The sequence below is a fragment of the Malaclemys terrapin genome, chromosome 2 (assembly GCF_027887155.1).
Source record: "Malaclemys terrapin pileata isolate rMalTer1 chromosome 2, rMalTer1.hap1, whole genome shotgun sequence".
NCBI classification, from domain to species: domain Eukaryota; kingdom Metazoa; phylum Chordata; order Testudines; family Emydidae; genus Malaclemys; species Malaclemys terrapin.
The window spans coordinates 172,537,984-172,560,109 of NC_071506.1; the positions used below are offsets into that span (position 1 = coordinate 172,537,984).

Genomic DNA, 22,126 nt, shown 5'->3' on the forward strand with positions numbered 1-22,126 from the left:
ATCAGGTCACATTCTGCTTGGGCCATGTCAACATCCGTGGCATTCCTGCACATCATATCTATTCCAGACATTCGCAAAGCCGCCACATGGGCGTCAGACCACACTTTTGCCAAGTACTATGCCATCAAACAGGACACCAGGGCGGATGCCATAGTAGGCCTTACTGTCCTCTCCGCTGCTATGATGCACATAACTGCAAAGTTCTCCCAACCATACTGGGTAATGCTCTACATTCACCTGGAGTGGAGCACCCACAGAGACAGCACTCGAAGAAGAAGAGGAGGTTACTCACCTTGTGCAGTAACTGAGGTTCTTCGAGATGTGTGTCCTTGTGGGTGCTCTACTACCCACCCTCCTCCCCTCTACTTTGAAGGAACTGAGTGGGTCGGGCCGTGCACACACTGAACAAACTTAAACGATGCTGCGAGACAGCAGCTGTGCATGCGCGGCCCAACCAGGCATTGCTACCGAAGATCTCCGATCAATGGCGCCGGGACGCATTGTCACCTGGAGTGGAGCACCAACAGGGGGACACATCTTGAAGAACCTCAGTTACTGCACAAGCTGAGTAATCTTCTCTTTACATGTTCTGAACGAACTCAGCTTCAGGTTCAAACAGTGAAATGAATTTTGAAGTTTGCATCCAAAAGACATCATCATCAAAAATGCCAGTGCGGATTACTCTGGGCAAGACTGGGCCACCCTTTCTTCAACAGCAGCTGATTGAAGAGCCTTTTTGCATATTAAAAGATATTTGAGGCATTTAATAGAAGATGCCCATTGAGTACGACAGGTAATGTGGATGAAATTGAGTGCTGTACTAAATGATTCTGGAAAATAGCTGTTGGTACTTGTTTTTTTTTTTTTTTTTTAAACTTGACAATGCTTTTCACTTTTGTCACATATATAATAAAGATGTCAGATCTTCAGCATCAACATTGAAAAGCTGCATCGTATGAGCAGCACATCCATAACACAGAAGGCATGGATACTCCTTTATCAACTTAGCCCAAGCGGTTTTCGTATTAGCCGTAATGTCAGTCACAACCTAAATAACCTTCTGGGGCCCCGATTCACTGGTTTTTTTTTAAAATGGTCAGCAACATGTTGCTAGTTGTGCATTGGAATTAGTAAAACATTGGTTGTGGAGTTGTTACAATGAAGTTGATGGCATCCTTTTTGATAGATGGGTCAGTATTCACAGACACTAGAGAGACATGAGGAGCTTGAGCAAGGAGAACACCAACTCTTTTTCACATCACCTGTTTCAACATTCTGAAGATTTCCTGCAAGCTGTTTCCTACTTGGTGCTTTGTAAATTGGGCACAATTTATGAGAAAGTTCCAACATATAAAGATTTTAGACTATATGAAATGTTGGCCAAATAGCTGCCAATAATACAACACATGCCCAAATTCCTTTTTCTGGTCTTGGGACATTTTATCCAAAAACCTAATACTGATTTGATCAATGTCTGAAGACTTTCCAGAAGTAGGAGCTTTTGTTGTTGAAGCAGATGGAGTAGCAAAATTCTTATTAGAAGATGAAGAAATGGAGCTGGCTTCACTTTCATTGTCACTGATATTACTATCTTCATCAAAAGATTTTATGCTTTGACTCATAGACTTGAGTCTTTGTGTTGATGCTGCTGAAGACGAAGTAGAAGGAGAATGCACAGCAGAAAACAAATTTTGATGCAAACTAGTTTTCCCTTTCTTGGTGTTTGACTGCGGTAATCTATCTTTGACAGTAACTGGATACACACCACAAGAATGTAACATGTTTTTTCCATTCTATCTACATGTCACATATTCAGAACAGAGCTTGCACTTAGCTTTCACATTTTTTCTGTGTCCGTGTCTGGTTTTAAAAAAAAAAAATACATGTGATTTTGATTTTCCCTGGCTCTGCATAATTTATTATATCACTGTTACTAATATCTCACTACTTATGGAATGCTCTCTAGGTTATGAAGTATCTCTTGTATTTCAATCAACAAGTAGCCACTGCTGTTGTTCCATAAGATTCCAGCCAATCAAAATGTTGTCAGACATGCTTCCCTCTTCCTTACAGGACCCTTACAAACTCCCAGATCACGTGTGGGGGGGATAGGTGATAAACACTACAGAGTCATAAGAAGGAGCAGAAGAGGCAGGGAGGGACCTCTCCAGAGATGTGATGTCACACCCCTCATTAGGATAGAATTTTCATATTTTCCACAAGAAGATACATGTGTTTGGGGGGAGGAGAGGAGAGTTATGAAAGGGATGTTTTTTTTTTTTTGAGAGAGGAGGAGGGGAGGTTATTTACATGAGCATATAATGGGGGGGTTGCTTTTTTTTTTTTTTTTGAGGGTGGAGGGGATTTGGGAGGGTTAATAGCTGTGATGCTCTTGTTTTAGGGAGTAACATATTGGCTCCTCTCTGTCCCCCACTCCCTTCTGGGTTAATTTCTGTGTGTTTTTGTAGTCAGTTTAGATTGCAAGCTTGGGAGTCACCTAGTATACAGACACATGCAGTCACTCAAAGAAAGAACAACTTGTTCTTTGAGATGTCGACTATGCCATTATGTGACCCATCCTCCTTTTCTGTGCATTGGAGTCTCTCATCTAAGGGTCTGGTATGAAGGAACTGAATGTTTGGCTCTGCCTTTTATGCCCTTTTCTAGGAACATGAGGGCACAAGATTGCAGGCATGTCCATCTGTACAGGTACTGCTAGGGAAAACTCTGCAACACTGGTGAACACGTCTAGTTAATGGACATGAAACACATGAAGATCAGAAGTTATGAGAGGCGAGTGACCATTCTTTTTTGGAAACTCAGAGTACATTTATTAGTTGACCTCAAACATTATAGTTGCATTACAGAATTTGTAAAGGGAGTCAGTGATCACACAAATTTAAGCTCCGTACGCATGGCACACTAGTTCTCAAAAGCATCATACAACCGTGGCTGACAGTTAAAATGTTCTTTTAAGACCTCCCTCAGCCATATATAGCTCCATGACTCTCTCTTCTAATAATCCTTGTTTCTGGCTGTTCAAATTCAGCACACAGCTGGTCCACCTCACCCCTCCAGCCTGCCGATAGCCTCTCCTCCTTTGCCTCTTAGATACCATGGAGTACGCAAAATGCGGCTACTGGGGCAGTTTAGTGACTAGACTGGCCCTCAGTGAAGGAAACAGCACCAGCAAACCTTCAGTCTACAAAAAGCACCTTCAACAGTTATCCTGCACTTGCTATGCCAAGATTTTATTTATTTATTTATTTATTTATTTATTTATTGGTGTGCTATCGAGGTAGCCAGGGAAGCAGGGGTAGGCTAGGTCCCTCAGAATCACTATTGGCATTTCAACATGACCAATGTGAATGTGCAGGTTGCAGAAAAATGTCCCCGCTTGCAGCTTTTTTTTGGTTTTTTTTTGTTTGGAAAAGAGTCCTATGTTCTAAAAGATGCAAGTGTGATGCACCTTTCCTGAGCAGCCTACACTGATATCAGTGAAATGTCCCTGGTGGTCCACTAGCGCTTGCTATCCATGAAATTATCCCTTTCTGTTTGCGCACTCAGTGGCAAGGGGGATTGTGCCAGTAGAGGAATGTGTGCTATCACCCCACCACAGTTTGCACCCCACTGCTGCAAATCCATCCACTGTTTCCTGCACATTACTAAGAGTAGCAGTACTATGCAGCAGGGTACACCTAAGGATTTTACACACTTGGATGACAGCAGCTCCCACTGTCGATTTTCCATCTCAAAACTGATTGACCAGTGACCAATAGTAATCCAGCATTGCAAAGCTTCTGGAGTGTGATTGCCCCTTGCTTCTCCACTGTCATCACAGCTCTTAATTTGGTGTCCCTGTGCTGAAGGTCTGGGCCAATCTTGCACATAGATCCAGGAATGTGGCCTTTTGCATCCAAAAATTCTACATCCTCCTCTCATCATCTCAAACCTGCTTTATGATGCAATCCCACCAATCAGTGTTAGTTTCTCAGGCCCAGAAGCAGTGACCACTGGGTGGAGCTAATCTGAATGCCAGCATTTTCATTCACTGTGTCCATCATCTAGCTATTGTGCTTGAACATCTCCGCAGCTGCCTCATTACAAACCCAGTGGTAGTAGTACTTGTTCAAGTTCTGCAAATACAGAAGTATTATATGTTCTGTATTAGCAATGGCTATTAGAACTGCACTGAGCTCTGCAGGGTTCATGCTTCTGCCATAACGAAGGTGCAGACCAAAAAGTGGTACATGTGACTTGTGGAAGTTTTAAAAAAGGTACAATAATTATGGGATGGAGAAAGTGGGGAACTTTGCCCTTAGTTCCTAGAAGTCTGTTGGTGAAACGCGGGTTTCTCACAAAGTACTGCAAAGATGTCCCACAAGACATTCAGCCAGATGGTGATGCGAAGCACACAGGGCTATCTATCCATGGTACACCACATTTTCCATTGATGCAACCACTTGTGAGTACGTGCAGCACCGACATAAGCAGCCAAGTACGCATGTGTGTGAATGATATACAAAGTTGGTGGCAGTATGCCAACAAAACTCGCATTGACCAAACTTTGGAGTATGGATATGGCCTTAGTGTGGGAAGGGGAATAAACTGAGGCCAGGTCTACATGTAGAAAATGAAATAGACTTAGCTATATCACTCAGGGCTGTGAAAAATTTCACTCCCTGTATGACATAGTTAGGTTGACCTAACCCCCTGTGTAGACATGGCTAGGTTGACTGAAGAAGGCTTCCCTTGACCTAGCAACCACCGCTTGGAGAGGTGAATTACCTACATCAAAAGGAAAAAAACTTTCTGTCAATGTAGGAAGCATCTTCACTGCAGCAGCACAGCTGCAGAGCTGTAATGGTTGTACTGTAGACTTTATTCTAAGTAAACAAAGTCCAACGTAGGTTATATGTTCAGAGAAACTTAGGTGGAGAACACCAAAGTGGGAAGCTATAAAGAATTCATTCTAAGAATTATACTCCCTTTAAAACAAAGGTGAGAGTCAGCTTCTGCTCTTTTCAGATTCTTAGCCCTATTGATTAGAGCAGGGATTCTCAAACTTCATTGCACTGCGACCCCCTTCTAACAACAAAAATTGCTGCATGACCCCAGGAGGGGAGACTGAAGCCTGAGCCCACCTAAGCCCTGCCACCCTGTGTGGGGGGGAGTCAAAGCCAAAGCCCCACTGCCCGGTGGGGGTGGGGATCTGAAGCCTAAGGGCTTCAACCCCAGGCAGGGGATCTGTAATCTGAGTCCCACTGCCCAAGCCTGTAGCCCTCAGGCTTTGGCCCCAGACAGTGGGTCTCAGGCTTTGGCCCCTAGCCCCAGCAAGTCTAAGCCAGGCGACCCCATTAAAAGAGGGTCCCAACCCACTCTGGGGTCCTGACCCACAGTTTGAAAACAGCTGGATTAGATTAAAAGAACAATATTCTTTCTTAACTTTCCTGTCAAGTATTGCAGTAATTCTTGTTATCCTTATCAACCGATGTAATTACTTATTGTAGTAATTGGCGAGCCAGATATATTGAACCACTGATCACTGTTTGAACTGAAATTGTAACCTTAATTTGATCGTTGCATTGTGTTATATATGATTAGTTTAGGGAAATTAGAAGTAAATTAGTTAATGACATATTTACTTAGTTTCATGTCTGCTTGTTTCTTCTTTTAATGAGTCCATTAGAGCACACTAGACTGATTCCGCTCTCAAAATCTCATTGCAGGAAAACAACCTATTTAAAGGTAAAGGTAGTTACTCGTCTCATATTTTAATTTGATTGACATCCTGTTACCAGTACAGAAATTTAGATGTACAAAACGAAAACTAGTATATCTAGAGTGATCCTTTCAGGAATTAGGAAGCTACAGAAAGTAGACTCTCTTACAGTTAAGAGAGTACTTGACTTGAACACCAGATTGATGGATGTAGCCTAGTGTCTGTTCCTCTTTGAAATTAAAATCTGATGAGAAACAGTCAAATGAAAAAAAGTCTCATTCAATTACATCATGTAATGGGAGACACCTAAAAAGTGACAAGTTTTTAAAGTGCTTATATACCAATGCTAGAAGTCTAAATAATAAGATGGGTGAACTAGAATACCTCATATTAAATGCGGATATTGATATAATAGGCATCCCAGAAACTTGGTAGAATGAGGATAATCAATGGGACGCAGTAATACCAGGGTACAAAATATATCGGAAGGACAGACCAGGTCATGCTGGTGGGGGAGTGGCACTATATGTGAAAGAAAGCGTAGAATCAAATGAAGTAAAAATCTTAAATGAACCAAACTGTACCATAGAATCTCTAAGGATAGTAATTCCATGCTCGAATAATAAGAATATTGCAGCAGGGATATATTACCGACCACCTGACCAGGATGGTGATCATGACTGTGAAATGCTCAGGGAGATTAGAGAGGCTATTAAAATAAAAAACTCAATAATAATGGGAGATTTCAACTATCCCCATATTGAATGGGTACATATCACCTGAGGATAGGATGCAGAGATAAAATTTCTTGACACCTTAAATGACTGTTTCTTGAAGCAACTAGTCCTGGAACCCACAAAAGGAGAGGCAATTCTTGATTTAGTCCTAAGTGGAGCACAGAATCAGGTGCAAGAGGTGAATATAGCTGAACCGCTTGGTAATAGTGACCATAATATAATTAAATTTAACATTTCTGTGGCGGGGAAAACACCACAGCTGCCCAACACTGTAGCATTTAATTTCAGAAAGGGGAACTACCCAAAAATGAGGAAGTTAGTTAAACAGAAATTAAAAGGTACAGCATCAAAAGTAAAATCCCTGCAAGCTGCATGGAAACTTTTTAAAGACACCATAATAAAGGCTCAACTTAAATATATACCCCACGTTAAAAAAGTTAGTAAGAGAACCAGAAAAGTGCCACCGTGGCTAAACAACAAAGTAAGAGAAGCAGTGAGAGGCAAAAAGGCATCCTTTAAAAAGTGGAAGTTAAATTCTAGTGAGGAAAATAGAAAGGAGCATAAACTCTGGCAAATGAAGTGTAAAAATATAATTAGGGGGGCCAAAAAAGACTTTGAAGAATAGCTAGACAAAGACTCAAAAAGTAAGAGCAAAAAAATGTTTTAAGTACTTAAGAATCAGGAAGCCGGCTAAAAACATGTGGGGCTACTGGATAATTGAAATGCTAAAGTAGCACTCAAGGATGATAAGGCCAACTAAATGAAATTAAATGAATTCTTTGCATCTGTGTTCACACTTGAGGATGTGAGGGAGATTCCCAAACCTGAGCCATTCTTTTTAGGTGACAAATCTGAGGAAATGTCCCAGATTGAGGTGGTGTTAGAGGAAGTTTTGGAACAAATTGATAAACTAAACAGTAATAAATCACCAGGAACAGATGGTATTCACCCAAGAGTTCTGAAGAAACTCAAATGTGAAATTGCAGGACTACTAACTGTAGTCTGTAACCTATCATTCAAATGAGCTTCTATACTGACTGGAGGATAGCTAATGTGACACCAATTTTTTAAAAAGGGCTCCAGAGGTGACCCCGGCAATTACAGGCTGGTGAGCCTGATTTCAGTACCGGGCGAACTGGTTGAAACTATAGTAAAGATCAACATTGTCAGATCCATAGATGAACATAATTTGTTGGGGAAGAGTGAATCTGGTTTTTGTAGAGGGAAATCATGCCTCACCAATCTACTAGAATTCTTTGAAGGAGTTAGCAAGCATGTGGACAAGAGGATCCAGTGGATATAGTGTATTTAGATTTTCAGAAAGTCTTTGACAGGGTCCCTCACCAAAGGCTCTTAAGCAAAGTAAGCAGTCATGGAATAAGAGGGAAGGTCCTCTCCTGGATTGGTAACTGGTTAAAAGATATGAAACAAAGGGTAGGAATAAATGGTCAGTTTTCAGAATGGAGAGCGATAAATAGTGGTGTCCCCAGGGGTCTAAACTGGGCCCTGTGCTATTCAACATATTCATAAATGATCTGGATAAAGGGGTAAACAGTGAGGTGGCAAACTTTGCAGATGATACAAAACTACTCAACATAGTTAAGTCCCAGGCAGACTGCGAAGAGCTACAAAAGGATCTCTCAAAACTGGGTGACTGGGCAACAAAATGGCAAATGAAATTCAATGTTGATAAATGCAAAGTAGTGCACATTGGAAAACATAATCCCAACTATACATATAAACTGTTGGGGTCTAAGTTAGCTTCCACAATATATGCATCAACAGTCAAAAAAGCGAACAAAATGTTGGGAATCATTAAGAAAGGATAGATAATAAGAGAGAAAATATCATATTGCCTCTATATAAATACATGGTATGTTCACATCTTGAATATTGCATGCAGATGTGGTCACCCCATCTCAAAAAAGATATATTGGAATTGGAAAAGGTTCAGAAAAGGGCAACAAAAATGATTAGGGGTATGGAATGGCTGCCGTATGGGGAGAGATTAATAAGACTGGGACATTTCAGCTTGGAAAAGAGATGACTAAGGTGGGATATGATTGAGGTCTATAAAATCATGACTGGTGTGGAGAAAGTAAATAAGGAATTGTTATTTACTCCTCATAATACAAGAACTAGGGGTCACTAAATAAAATTAAGAGGCAGCAGGTTTAAAACAAACAAAAGGAAGTATTTTTCCACACAACGCACAGTCAACCTGTGGAACTCCTTGCCAGAGGATGTTGTGATGGGCAAGAATATAACGGTTCAAAAAAGAACTAGATACATTCATGGAGGATAGGTCCATCTATGGCTATTCGCCAGGATGGGCAGGGATGGTGTCCCTAGCCTCTGTTTGCCAGAAGCTGGGAATGGGTGACAAGGAATGGATCACTTGATGATTTTCTGTTCATTCCCTCTGGGTCACCTGGCATTGGCCACTGTCAGAAGACAGGATACTGGCCTAGATGGACCTTTGGTCTAACCCAGTATGGCCGTTCTTATATTTTTATAATAGTGATGACTAGTTATTATAGATTTAAAAATCCAGTTAATAAATTTCTTTTCCTGAGAGCGATAGTCATAGCTACCTAATCAAATACTAAAGGGAGAAAGCAAAAATTGAGGCGTGGCTTCATCCAGGGAGGGAATGTCAATGGAAAATGACATACCATCTTTTCTGTATTCAATTAATTCTAGGGAAAGTGGTTCTTGAGTCTCCTTTAGATGTTGGTGGGTTTTTTTTGAGAGAGAGTCAAAAGTTGGATTTGTTGTGGATCCAAATTAATAGCAAACACAAACTTCAAGTACAAGTTATTTTTTTAATTGCATTTTAGAAGGCTTTTCAGTAGAACTGACCCTACCTTATTTATCCAAAGGAAGATATTTTTAAATATAATAGGTAAAAATGTATAGAAAAACTTTGACAGTCTAGTTAAAACTATCAAAACAAAATCCATAAGATTGAATTAATTAATTAGGAATTTTTTCTAGAAAGGTGGAACCTTATTAGCTCATTGGTTAATGAAGCAAAGCAAAAGTATAGTATACCGTAGTAATGGAGATATGTAGTAATTTAGATACCTAGATAGTTTTTTTTTTTACATGATTTTCTTCCTGTCACATATATGTCATAACAATCCCAACTCCTTTCCAACTGAATAGGATCACTTGTCATAGCTAGTTCCAGACACTTAAGGATAAGATTTGCTATGATTTGGGATGCAGAATCAGTACAATCTGGAATTTCATAAATTCCAAGATATTTGAAATCTTGACTTGATTTTGCAGTTCTCAATGTTTTTTCCAGCAAAGAGTTCTATTTGATAAATGATTTTTAAGTTTGGCTAGTTCTTCTCAAGCTTTTTTGTTTCTTTAAACTAAGAATGCATGTGGTCTAGTTGTTTTGTTACTGAAAAATTTTAGCTAAAGATGACAGCTTCCCAAAATGACTCCACTTTCTTTCGTCTTGGTGAGACCAGTTTTTGTAGGGATCAAGACAGTCTCTTTCAAAGAGCTTTCCGTGTTCTCTTTTGTGTAGGTGGCATTTTGGAGGGGCTAAATGGGACTTTTGTTCCTGCAACTGGAAAAAGTCTGAGCCCTATCTGGTTCCTCTTTTTGTTTTTGTTTTGTTCCCCCACTGTTGTGGTTACTTCTGTAAAGTGGAGCAGATATGTTCTTTTCCTGTCTATAGGGATAGCAGAAGGTTTGCAATGCATTTAGCAAAGGTTTTCAGGTGCTCCAGTTGCATCTGCTTTTTAATTAAAAAACAAATATAAAAAAAACCCTACCAATATTTAACATATTGCTTTATTTGTGTAGTGACTCCAGGACAACTGTTACAGAACAATTTAGCCCAAATAGATATGTCAGCTCTCACAATAATTAGTAAATATAAGGCTAGAAATACCAGGTTCAAATAAGAAAACAAAATACAAATAATCTAGATTAGTTTGTGTTAGCTGTTGTCCCAAGATAGTGATTGTAATTACGTAGATAGGTCTTTTATTTAGTGGCTTTATTTATAATGTTTATATGTTTCAGATCAAGTTGTAACTATAGCTGTTGTACAAAAACATGAATAGTAGAAAAAAAATTTCATGTCGTAGTTATGAAAAGTTGCTGCTACCACATTTTTTCAGTAAAAACCTTTAAGAAGTGATTGTTCCTGAAGGCCTTATGAACTAATCAGTTCAGAGAGACCTCCTTATAGTACAAAACATAGCAAACAGTATTGTGCTTAATCATCAAATAAGGACTGGCAGTATTCAATAAATCTTAATTATGGGAATGTTCAGGATCACTCTTGGGTGTTTCTGTACCAATTAAGGGTTAAATTGTCCTCACTGTCAGTTTCAGTGCTACTTTCTCCTGGGATTGCTCACAACTTGTATCCACCTGCAACAGGCTGCAAACCCTTGTGCTTCCTGTTGCCTGCCAGGTTAATGCAAATCTCAAAGCAGAAGATTAGCGTGATGCAGAAAGGGAAATGTACCTGGGGACTGAAAGTCAGCCACAGAATCCTGTGGGGTTAGGGCTTCAGATAGTAGCTCCAGTATGTCAATCTGGATTAGAAATGGGATAGAGCTGTTTGCCAGGCACAAAAATAATTTCCTGGTAGAGAGGAGAGGCAGTTGGTCATGTGCCTTTAGCAGAAAGAAAGGTAAATGAAAGGTTTAGTGAGAATAAACTAAGCTATTGCTGTTAGTCGCCTTGCAGATGCAATGCTAATTAGAAACCATGATGCCCCAGGGAATAATAGATTACCTATATCCTCCAGGCAGTTTACATTGGAAGTGAAGACCTCTATTTCATGATGTGAATTTCAAAAAAGAAAAAAAACCTGAAATACCACAGGTCTAATCTAGTGCTTGCTTTTTAAGACTGTCTTATTCACACACTCATTTAAACCACTTCAGTATTTTTCCAAGGAAGTAATTAAAATAAGAAATTTAGGGACAAATGGTCATTTTGCCTATCCAGGTCTGTCTCTTCTGTTCAGTTAACAATTTGTGTGTGCAAACACCAATTAATAGAGTAAAATGCGGGGGGAAAATTCACTTAATAATCAGAGAATAAAGTAAAGTAGTAGTAACATGGAACTCATTAATTTGGACATGCAATGTGAGTATTGAGTAACATTGCTGCCACATTAGGATTAAAAAAAGGTGCATAGTTGGGGTTGGAACAGATATTAAACTCCTACATGACAGAGGTAGGGGAATTTATTTTTTCTATTGTGGACATTATTCTGTAACTGAACCTACAGAGTATTTTGCACCTTGCTCTGAAGCAAGAGATGGGATCCTGGACTGGTTGGATCATGGTCTAATCCAGTGTGGCAAGTCCTTTATTAAGATCATCCAACTTTATCTTAAGTCTTTTTCCGTTATATTTACCCTAAGGTCCCACCAATACCAGGTACAGCCAAGTCAGCAGATCCGTTCAAATGTGTAGTGTTCATTGGGCATGTCCAAGGTTTTAGCCTGTATATGGAATATGAGCAAAGTACCACTGATGCTACAATTTGGTTCAGTGTTGTATGCAGTTCCCTTGATTTGAATGTATTGTAGATGTGTCCTAACTTCCTGTTCCTTTTGACCATATTTGGCTTGCTCTTCCACTGAAACTTTTAGAGAAGGAAACTGCCATCAAAAGGTACATAGGAACTGTTAATAAGAAGCCCAGATTACTCCATGTTCTACTTAAGTGTATGTTTATCTCAAGATCAGTCCATTTTTAAGTATTAAATGTACAAAAAGTCTCCTTTTCACACTGAAAGACTTTGTCCCTCCCTCCCCCATTCTTCTGTTGCTCAAGAATAAGGGAACCGATCTCACTGAGACTTGCCACCAAAAATTACATTTGGGTTGAAACAAAGTATTAAGTTAACTACAAAGAAGAACGTTTTAGAAAGTTATGAGGTTATAAATAGACCCAATGAAACTCTAAGATAGCCCTGGCATAGTAGTATCATACTAGCCATTTATATGATAAAGTTCTTGGAGACCATTGAAGGTGTATTCCATGAAACTCTGTTGGTGAAAAGGTTTTCGTAATGGATTCGTTGGCTGAGTTGAGTTAATTTGTTCCTGTTGGATGTTTGATTTTAAGAGCTTCTGTGTGTATTATACTATTATAAGATTAAGTATCAAGGTATCTAGAGGTCTTGTAAGTGTCTTTTTTATTATTACTTAATCTAAATAAATATTTTTAAATGTACAACTACTTTCTGATTACCAAAATATTTTTGTTCTGGCACATTTTGTTTAGCAGCATGCTTTTAAAAGCATACCTTCAATGCCTGTTTTTGAACAAGAATGCAATTGACATTCAGAGATGATTTCCTCAAAAGAATCTTGTTTGTTGCCCAAGGGTGGCATTCATAGACTTCACTAGAATCCAAGATAAAATTTGTCAGAACTGTGTAGCTTCTTAGCAATTTAAATAAGGAAACTGTATCTCCCTTCATGTTTAATATTAATAGTAATTTTAAAAAAAACTTCTTTCTTCTCATGAGACAGCAGGATTATTGGGTCAAAAGGCGATGTTTTCTTGCCTTGGGCAGTTTATATATTAAAAACCTCTGAACTGAACATAAACCTTGCATATTGACTGGCATAATGTTTCATATGAGAAGATAGACACTTCCTTTTTTACATTTAGCCTTATTATCCATCCATTGTGAAGGTTTCGGCATCCTCAGCTGTTGTTTTGTCAATATGTTGATATATCACAACTTTTTATAAAGATATTGGACTTCATTCTTCTATACTTTTTGTGAGAAATGGAATATTTCAGTAGCTTCAGAATAATGGAGCTTTTGGGAAAGGTATACAAAAATGAGAAATGAGTGTGTAAGTGCCACTCTATCTTCACTGCAATATCTGAAAACTCTGTTTTTTGGGCTTTGTTTCAATAGAGACAGCTAGTTGTACCAAACCTTGATGCAATAACAGACTTGGAAGAAGTGACCAAACATTTTAGTTTTGCTTTAAGGCTCCTCTCTTTGAAGGGTTTGCCTCAGGTGTTTGTATTGGGAAATGCTAGCTTATATTTTGTTTCTCTGGATTAGGGTATGGTTTTATCTTGGTCCGTGAACCCTGTACTTGGTTTTCAGTTAAGTACATGCACTTGGTGATAAGGTGTATTTTACAAATATAAGCATAAAAACTTAGGGAGTTCCTGCCCCATTTAAAGTAAACATATCTTACTAAATACCATGATAATGTAAAACTAATATTTTGACTCTAAAGCCAGGTTACCACAATAAACATGCAGGTGATAAAATTTGTTTTCAAAAGTTGTGGCCACTGCTACAGTAACACTATGCTAACGACAGATTTGTGGCTTTAAGAAATTAGTCTTTCAAGTTGATATGTCAGGGGATCTGACATGCTGAAACTGCAGTGCAGGTGGAGAGGCACACAGAAGCCTGTCACAAAGGTTCCTCTACAGACCTGTGTGGTACATCTTAGAAGGTCCCACTTTCTGGAGGTTTTTCCTTAGGTTTTCAGGATTTTTCAAGCAGTGATTCTCTCTTCTCTTTATCATCCTTCTAAAATTATTGCAACTGGAGTTAGTTCAGCTGTACCTAATTAATCTTCAGCCTATCCAACAAAACCAGAGCAACATGGTAATATCTGACAATATCACTGTGGTTGCATATGTCTTACACAAGTGGAGTAAATGGAAAGAAGATATCTGGACGTCATGTTCTTGTCTTAATGGGAAGAACGTCACAGGAGAGTAGTCCCAAAACCCAGTAGTCTTCAGGAAAATAATTTCAGACTCTTAGATCTTTGGGACCTCACAATTCTACAGTAAGGTAAATCTAATCTGTGGAGGAAACAGAACATTTTCTGGAGCTGGGTTGAGACTGTGGAATGAACTCCAGGAATTAAGGACCATCACAAGCCTCCACCTTCCACTCCAAGTGCAAGGTGTATTTTGTTGACCTTGCTTTCTGCTATATATTTACGTTACAATGTATACATTTAAAGAAACCCAAACTGAAACCCTACCACATCAAGACACCCTAGTGCACAAACTTCTCTCCCTGAGAAGACAACAAGCAAGACAGATGCATAGTCACGTTGCTTAATGCATAGTTGGAAGGCCCTCAGATACCATGGTCATCAGAACCTATATAGACTAGAAGAACAGGAGTACTCGTGGCACCTTAGAGACTAACAAATTTATTAGAGCATAAGCTTTCGTGGACTACAGCCCACTTCTTCGGATGCATAGTGGGCTGTAGTCCACGAAAGCTTATGCTCTAATAAATTTGTTAGTCTCTAAGGTGCCACAAGTACTCCTGTTCTTCTTTTTGCGGATACAGACTAACACGGCTGCTACTCTGAAACCTGTCATTATATAGACTAGAATAGAATTCCAAGACTTCAACAGTCCCCAGAGAGAGGGACTGAAAAATAGCTACTGTAGATGCATTGTCTCTGTAATAGACATCTTGCTTTCTATAAGCTTTCCCCTAGATACCACTGCTTTTTAGAAAATCAAAAATGACCAGGTTGAGTGATACAGATAATGCCTAACTGTTACATGTTACCTTGGTTTTCCAAGTTGATTTACATGTGCTAAAGCGGACATTCCAATGTTCCTGACATCTAGGGGAGACCTGTCACTTGAATTATGCTGGTACTGGAATCTAGAAAACCTAAAATCAGTATTCTAGATGCTTAATGGGAATTGATAATAAAAGCTAGATAATCCAAACAGGGGAAAAGAGAGACCTTGCCAACATCCCTTCACATACCACTTGAAAAGTATACATAGATTTGGGACTGTAAGTCTCATTTATGCTACAAGTACAATAATTACAAGTATTGTTACTGTGAGCCAAAATAAACTCAATCTCCACCCCAAATGAGGCAATTTTGCTTCTATTTTTTTCCCTTCTCCACCTTTCTTGGGATTCTTGGTCCACCTCTTCTTTTAAGGCTTTGTCTTAATTGACACAAAGATCTCGCTATTTTTTTTTTAACAGCAAGATAACCATCACACAGTAGTTTCTCACTGTATTATCCTAAATGGAGATAGGGCACTTGTACAGTTCGGAACGAGGTAACTAGGTGAGATCAGCAATCTTATGCCCCTCCCACTATCCTAGGGTTGACCTTGCCCCATTTACCTTGTGGTAAAAGTACAGTGTCTTGTCTCCACTATGATTTTACAGTGGGATAGCTAATGAGTGTTAGTTATCCTGTGGTAAAATTTCTCCTATTTTGTCAGTGAAGATTTGGCTGTGGTGTGTCTTGTCTTTTATTCCACCTTCCCTTCTGTGATGGCCTGATTTCTGCTTTAGGAATGGCCTATGCAGGAGACCATTCAGCCCCTGAGTCTATGCACAAAAAGTGAAATTGATAAGCTAGTGTGTTTTCTTCACATAGCTTCAAGTGAAACTGTCTAGCACTCATACGTTTTCCTTTGGTGCTTTTGCCCCCTCTCTACCTTCCAGATTTCCCTGCACCACAGAAGCAACAGAGGGTCCTGTGGCACCTTTGAGACTAACAGAAGTACTGGGAGCATAAGCTTTCGTGGGTAAGAACCTCACTTCTTCAGATGCAGAAGTGAGGTTCTTACCCACGAAAGCTTATGCTCCCAGTACTTCTGTTAGTCTCAAAGGTGCCACAGGACCCTCTGTTGCTTTTTACAGATTCAGACTAACACGGCTACCCCTCTGATACCTGCACCACAGAGGAATCTTAATCTTTGCAAAGAGGAGAATGGAAGGCAATGTGATACCCAAAACCTCATCTGTTATTGATTATATCTTGTCTGGCTTTAAATGTTTTTTCTACATTTAACTGCTAATCACGCTATTAGACTCTTTTTTTAAAACAAATGGTAAGTAAATATGGATAGAACTTGGTATTGCCATAGTAATTACATTGAGTCCAGCATATGTAACTTAATTTTGTATTTGAAGCATCTAACTGTCATGATGATAGGTTCTATAAACGTTTAATACAATTGAATGCCATTGCATTCAAGGACTGAAGAGATGTGAGGAACCATAGAAAATGAGGCTATGAAAACATAGCTAGTTTAGCTGGGCACAACTGCAACTTAAAAAAAAAAAAAAAAAAAAACCTCTTAGCTGAAAACTCTTAGGTGGGGCTAACACTGTATTCCTAAATCTTTCTCTGTGGAGTAAGACAGTTGGATTGCTAATACGTGGCTTTCATTTCACTGCTCGGAGTAAATGGACTGGTCTTCTGTTTTTAAAAATATAAATTTCTGAATAGAGATCCTTTTTCTTCAAGACATAGAAATTACCTGTAATATTTACTGAACATATTTAGAACTGAAAGACTAGGGAGAAAAATTTAATAGATTATAACCAGATAATACTTTAACTGCATGAGAGATTTATACATCGGTAAATAAACTTTACTTACAAATTTGTAGTGCCTTTTTCTCAAACTACTTGAATTCTTGTTACTTTATGTATTGTCATTTTTAATCTATGATGTTTAAAATCTGTGAGATGCATTATTTATCAATGTTGAAACATTATAAATGTTAAATATAGATTTAAAACCGGTTTCTTTTTACAGGTATCTTGGCTTTTAAATCCAGCAAGAAGTGAAATAACAAGTCTAGAGAGTGGAAATATAGATGACATTTTAAGTAAGTACTTTGAAACTTCCTGTCTTTGCATGTGTCTACAACTGTTCTTTACTTGTGTGTAAAACATGGGTTATTGTCAGATTAACATTTGAACAGTGCTTTGAAAATTGCTATATAAATAGAAGTGTTAAGTATTACACTTTTGTCAGTGTCTTTGCCCAGAATTGATTCTCTGAACGGGTTACTTAGAAAATTATCTTGCTGTCGTTTAAATTAGGATTTTAAGAAAATTTGATGTCTGAAATGAATACATTATTAGAGAATGTGGGAAGTGTGATGGGTTCACCCTGGGGTGCCACCTGGAACTGGGGTACCACTCAGCCCTCTGACCCACCAGCCTGGGCTCCCTCTCACACTGTGCTGCTGTGACAAGCTGCAGAGTACTCCAAGCTTCCACTTTCACCAGCATTCACACAAGTACCAACACAGCCAGCTGCAGTTACATGCAGGCTCTCTAACCACCAGTCTCCCAGCCTAGGATCCCAGAGCAGTGCCGTCCTGCCCTGGTCAAATCTGGCCAGTATATGGGTTTAATACCCAGTCCATCTTTCACTTAATGTGAAGAGGACCATGCACAGCTTGTGGTAAACAAGCTGAGATTTCCCCCAGACACCTTAGTCAAACACATACTGGTTTGGATTAAAACATAAAATAAGTCTATTTATAAAAAGATAGATTTTAAGTGATTATAAGCGATAGCAAACAGATCAAAGCAGATAAACTCATTTTGTGTTTTTGTTTATTTGCTAGGTAAACATACTAGATAGGTTGGATATGAATTAGCAAATTCTCATCCTGAGTGATAAACAGGCTGGCAGATTCTTGAGCCACAAGCTGGCTTTGCTTTGCAGTTTGGGTTTCCCAGGTTTTCATATACAGGATAGAAATCCCTTTAGCCTGGGACCATCACTTCCCCCAGTTCAGTCATTGTTCCTCAGGTCTTTCCAGGTGTGTTGTAGGGAGAGTGAGGTACCATCATGATGTCATTTCCCGCTTTTTTATCTTCTTCCCACTTGCTGGAAAGCTCTTTTGCTGTGACCTGGGTCAAACAGTTCCCATTGTGTAGTGCTATCTCTGAGAGTTTCTGTTGTACACAGTTCCTGGGGTAATCCTTGTGCTTGTGTGCATTTCCTCAATAAGCCATTAACATTGTTTGACCTTTTTATTGTTGTACCTGAAAGGCTGCTTGTGGGTATTTTCAACCTCACAACATGTTTCATATATGTAGCCAAACTTCATAGCTTCACATACGACGATAGCACATACAATCCAATGAGATATTAATGTCTAGCAGATCAAGACTTTTAGAATGATATCTCACAATGCATACTTTGTGCAAAACATATCCTAATTATATGACAGTGGTGATTAATGGGGTGGCAAGGTGTCACAGGAAGATTTTATATAACAAAAATTTGTCAATAAAATGTTTGAGAGAGATCATCAAGCAGCTGAAACCGGCAAAGATCCTAGTAGTCTTCCTTGGATAAATTATGCTTTTATTCTTGTAAGCGGCACACAGACACCACAGTGATTCACCCAATTGAAATACACAGACAAATTGACAAATCAGTTATTGCTGTCTTATTGTGTTTGCTTTATGCAGTCAGATGTATGTTCCTTGCCTGAACATTCTTCATCTAGAACCTAATAAATACCCAGTTTGCCTAAGGGTAAACTGTGACTGCTTTGCCTGACTAAATTTTTCTGTACACTTCAAATAGGTAAAGTAAAGTGGCTTTTTAATACTAGAAATTAGAACTGTAAAATAAAAAGGTTGTATGGTACTGCAGGATTCTTTTGTATAGTAATTGTATGATTGTGAATTGGCCAGTCTAGTTTTAAATTTCTTAAGTGGTAATCTGACAATGGAAATGGTGGAAGCCCTTTTCCAAGGACATTGGTCATTTTTTCCTGATATACATTTTAAATAGTCAGTTTCTTAATTTCAGCCTATTACCCTTCTCAATAAGTACTTCATGATTCTTTGGACCACCTTAAATTCCTACATCTTCTGTGAATGTTCTTTAGCCTATTGAACACCACATAGACACATTCCTCAACAATAATTAGAGAAAATCTTAAATACGGCCAAACCTCACACTGATCTCTTCAGTACCCCATGAACATTTTGTTTCCCCCCACCCTTTTCAATTCATACTCCCGGGGGAATTCTGCACCAAGATATTAAAAATTCTGCACACAATATTTTAAAATTCTGCATATTTTATTTGTCAAAAAAGAAAATATCATCACATCAGTTTCAATTATTTTGATGATTTATTTAAAAATACCAGTCAGTAAATGTGTCTGTAACAATACAGACAACAAAAAAGATTCTCTTAGGAGTAGAGAGTTAAAGAAACACCTGTGACAACCCCGTTCCTGTTTCTCTGTTATGCTTTTGTTGGGCACTTCTTGGGGGAAAGTTCCGCCTCTCCGATCCCAGACACCCACTCTCCCTGCCTCCCAGAGCCCATCTGTGGGGCGCCCTCCCAGCCCAGACACCAGCATCCCCTCTCCCTCCCACTCCCCCCTCACAGAGCCAGAGAGAGAAACAGCCAGATGTTGGATCCTGATCTTGTATGCAGTTTTCTACACACTGCTTCCTTCCTTCAGGACATGCAGGGAACTGAAGCTGCCTGAAATCCTCCAGCTCCCCTTCTCTCTGGCAGTGTCCTGTCTTTGCAAGTTGGGCCTAGTCTTCACTTACCGGCTGGTCCGGAGGCACGCCATCGATGTTCTGGGATCGATTTATCGCGTCTGGTTAAGACGCGATAAATCGATCCTGGATCGATCCCAGAAGTGCTCACAATCGACGCCGGTACTCCAGCTCGCCGAGAGGAGTACGCGGCGTCGAAGGGGGGAGACTTCCGGCCGCGTCTGGACCACGGTAAGTCCGGAGTAAGGTACTTCGAATTCAGCTACGTTATTAACGTAGCTGAATTTGCGTACCTTAGTCCGAAGTCCGGACTAAGTGTAGACCAGCCCTTGGAGAGCTGGGCTCTGCTGTATCCAGCCACCCCTAGTGGTGGCCAGCAACTCTGCAGCACCAATTCTGCAGGGGAAAATGAAATTCTGTGCAGAATATTAATTCTGCACAAATTCTACATTACACAGTAGTGCAGAATTCCTCCAGGAGTAAATTCAATACCTTGTATTTTATCATTTTTTGTTTGTCTGTTTTTAATCTATCAGTCAGTTTCAGTCTGAGTCTTCATATCCAAGCCAATTTTAATTAATTTTGAGAGTAAGATTTCAAGAAAACACTATTTAAATGCTTTTCTAAAAACTATTTTGTGTTCTGTTCATGTAGTAACTCTGACCTGAAGAAGAGCTCTGCGTGGCTTGAAAGGTTGTATCTCTCACCAACGGAAGTTGGTCCAATAAAAGATACTACCTCATCCACCTTGTCTCATGGAGTAACTTTGTAATTTTGTCTAAAACCAATCTGGTTTGTCTAGCAAGGTTTTTTTTTCTTGGTAAACTAGTGCTGCTTGTTGACTATAGTGCTATTGTGTTTAAATGGTTAGTGATTTTTTCCCCTCAGTATTTGTTCCATTATTTTTCTAAAGGTAAAAATCTAGTTTTCCAGATGGTAGTTACCAAGATCACACTAATTTATTAATTATGAGACTATTTTTGCAGGCCCTTTCTGAAGCAGAATTATAAGAAGAAATAAAGCAGCACAGCCCTGCTCACATTCACAGAGTACAGTATGGCAGATCACTGCAGAAAAGACCAAGCCACAGATGTATGTTGATTTCTCTAGGTGTGCACATGTATAACCAAAAATAGGAAATTATTCTTCCCCCAAGGAGGAAGACCAGCTGTCCAAATCAGCATTAGGAAATCAAAATATATAATATAATTAAACAAAGCACTGAGGACAGATTATTTTAGGCAGAGTATCGAGTGCTGTGACACTATACTTAGGAGGACATCTACAGAGCCATGGAAAAGTTACAGCTACATCTTGTCATCACCTTCTTCTGTGGGTTGTCATGCCCTAATGTCCAGGTTATTGTTCCTGGCTTCTGCTGCAATTGCCACGCCTCACTACCAACTCCATTCCAGCCCCCCTAAGTAGCTGGCAATGAAGTGATGAAAGGGGCAAGTAGCCAAGATATTGAAGAAAAAGTAAACAGTAAAGGGGCCTCTTTTCCCACCATTTCTTTCTTTCTAGCCCTCCTAGTCTCTATATTGTAAGTCCAGGAGTTTCCTCAGCATGCACCAATCCAAATTAAATCTGGTATAACTACTGATGGTAATAGCTCTCTTTCCTGGTGGTCAGGGTCTTAGCATTTTGAACTAGGGAAGATTTTTAAATCACAGTGCCCTCCCTAATATATCGATCCTAACAAAGGTGCCAAGTCCAGACAGGCATCACCTCAGCCCTTTCCTTTGGTCATGAAAAATTTCAGATGGCATCACACCAACTCAACCTCAGCTCAAAAAACAAACTGTCACTAGCACCTTAAGTCCCTCCACATGCATTCACAAGCAGTACTAATGTTGGTGGACAATATTGCTAGTATGATCCCTCTCAACCTAAAACTCCCATGGCCTAAGTGCTTCTGTCTGAAAAAGATAGGAGGATACATATCTGTTTCATGGGACTTTGGTCCTTCAAATGCAATACTGATGCAGATTATTTACCAGCTGTCTTAGTGATACAATGGGAAACTATGGAAAACTGAAACTGAGTCATCAGAAATGTCAATTGACAATTCTGGCTCCTCCCAGACACTGTGTAAAGGAATATAGATCATGTGGCAAATTGGAGCAGTCCCTGAAGTATAACTGGAGAAAATACTTCTGTTGTTGAGAGCTAGAACAAGTACAGAGTGCTGAGGTGAGGGCTGTAGCTGCCCTCAGTTCCGTCAGAGTGATCTGCATGACTCCCAACTAGCCCTATCTAGAGTTGGACGGACGCGCGCACACACACACACGGTTTGGTGCCAGATTTTTTCAGTTTGAGAGTGTGCTTGAGCCACTCACCTCCAGATCA

At 39.5% G+C, this 22,126-nt stretch overlaps 1 protein-coding gene across 1 annotated transcript in view; it reads left to right on the forward strand.

Annotated features, from left to right (window-relative positions):
• Positions 1-22,126, forward strand: part of ERP44 (endoplasmic reticulum protein 44) — a 118,839-nt gene that overhangs the window by 9,860 nt on the left and 86,853 nt on the right. Inside the window, exon 2 of the mRNA XM_054018855.1 lies at positions 17,043-17,115. Coding sequence (XP_053874830.1) covers positions 17,043-17,115 — 73 coding nt within the window. The remainder of the gene's footprint in view (positions 1-17,042; positions 17,116-22,126) is intronic.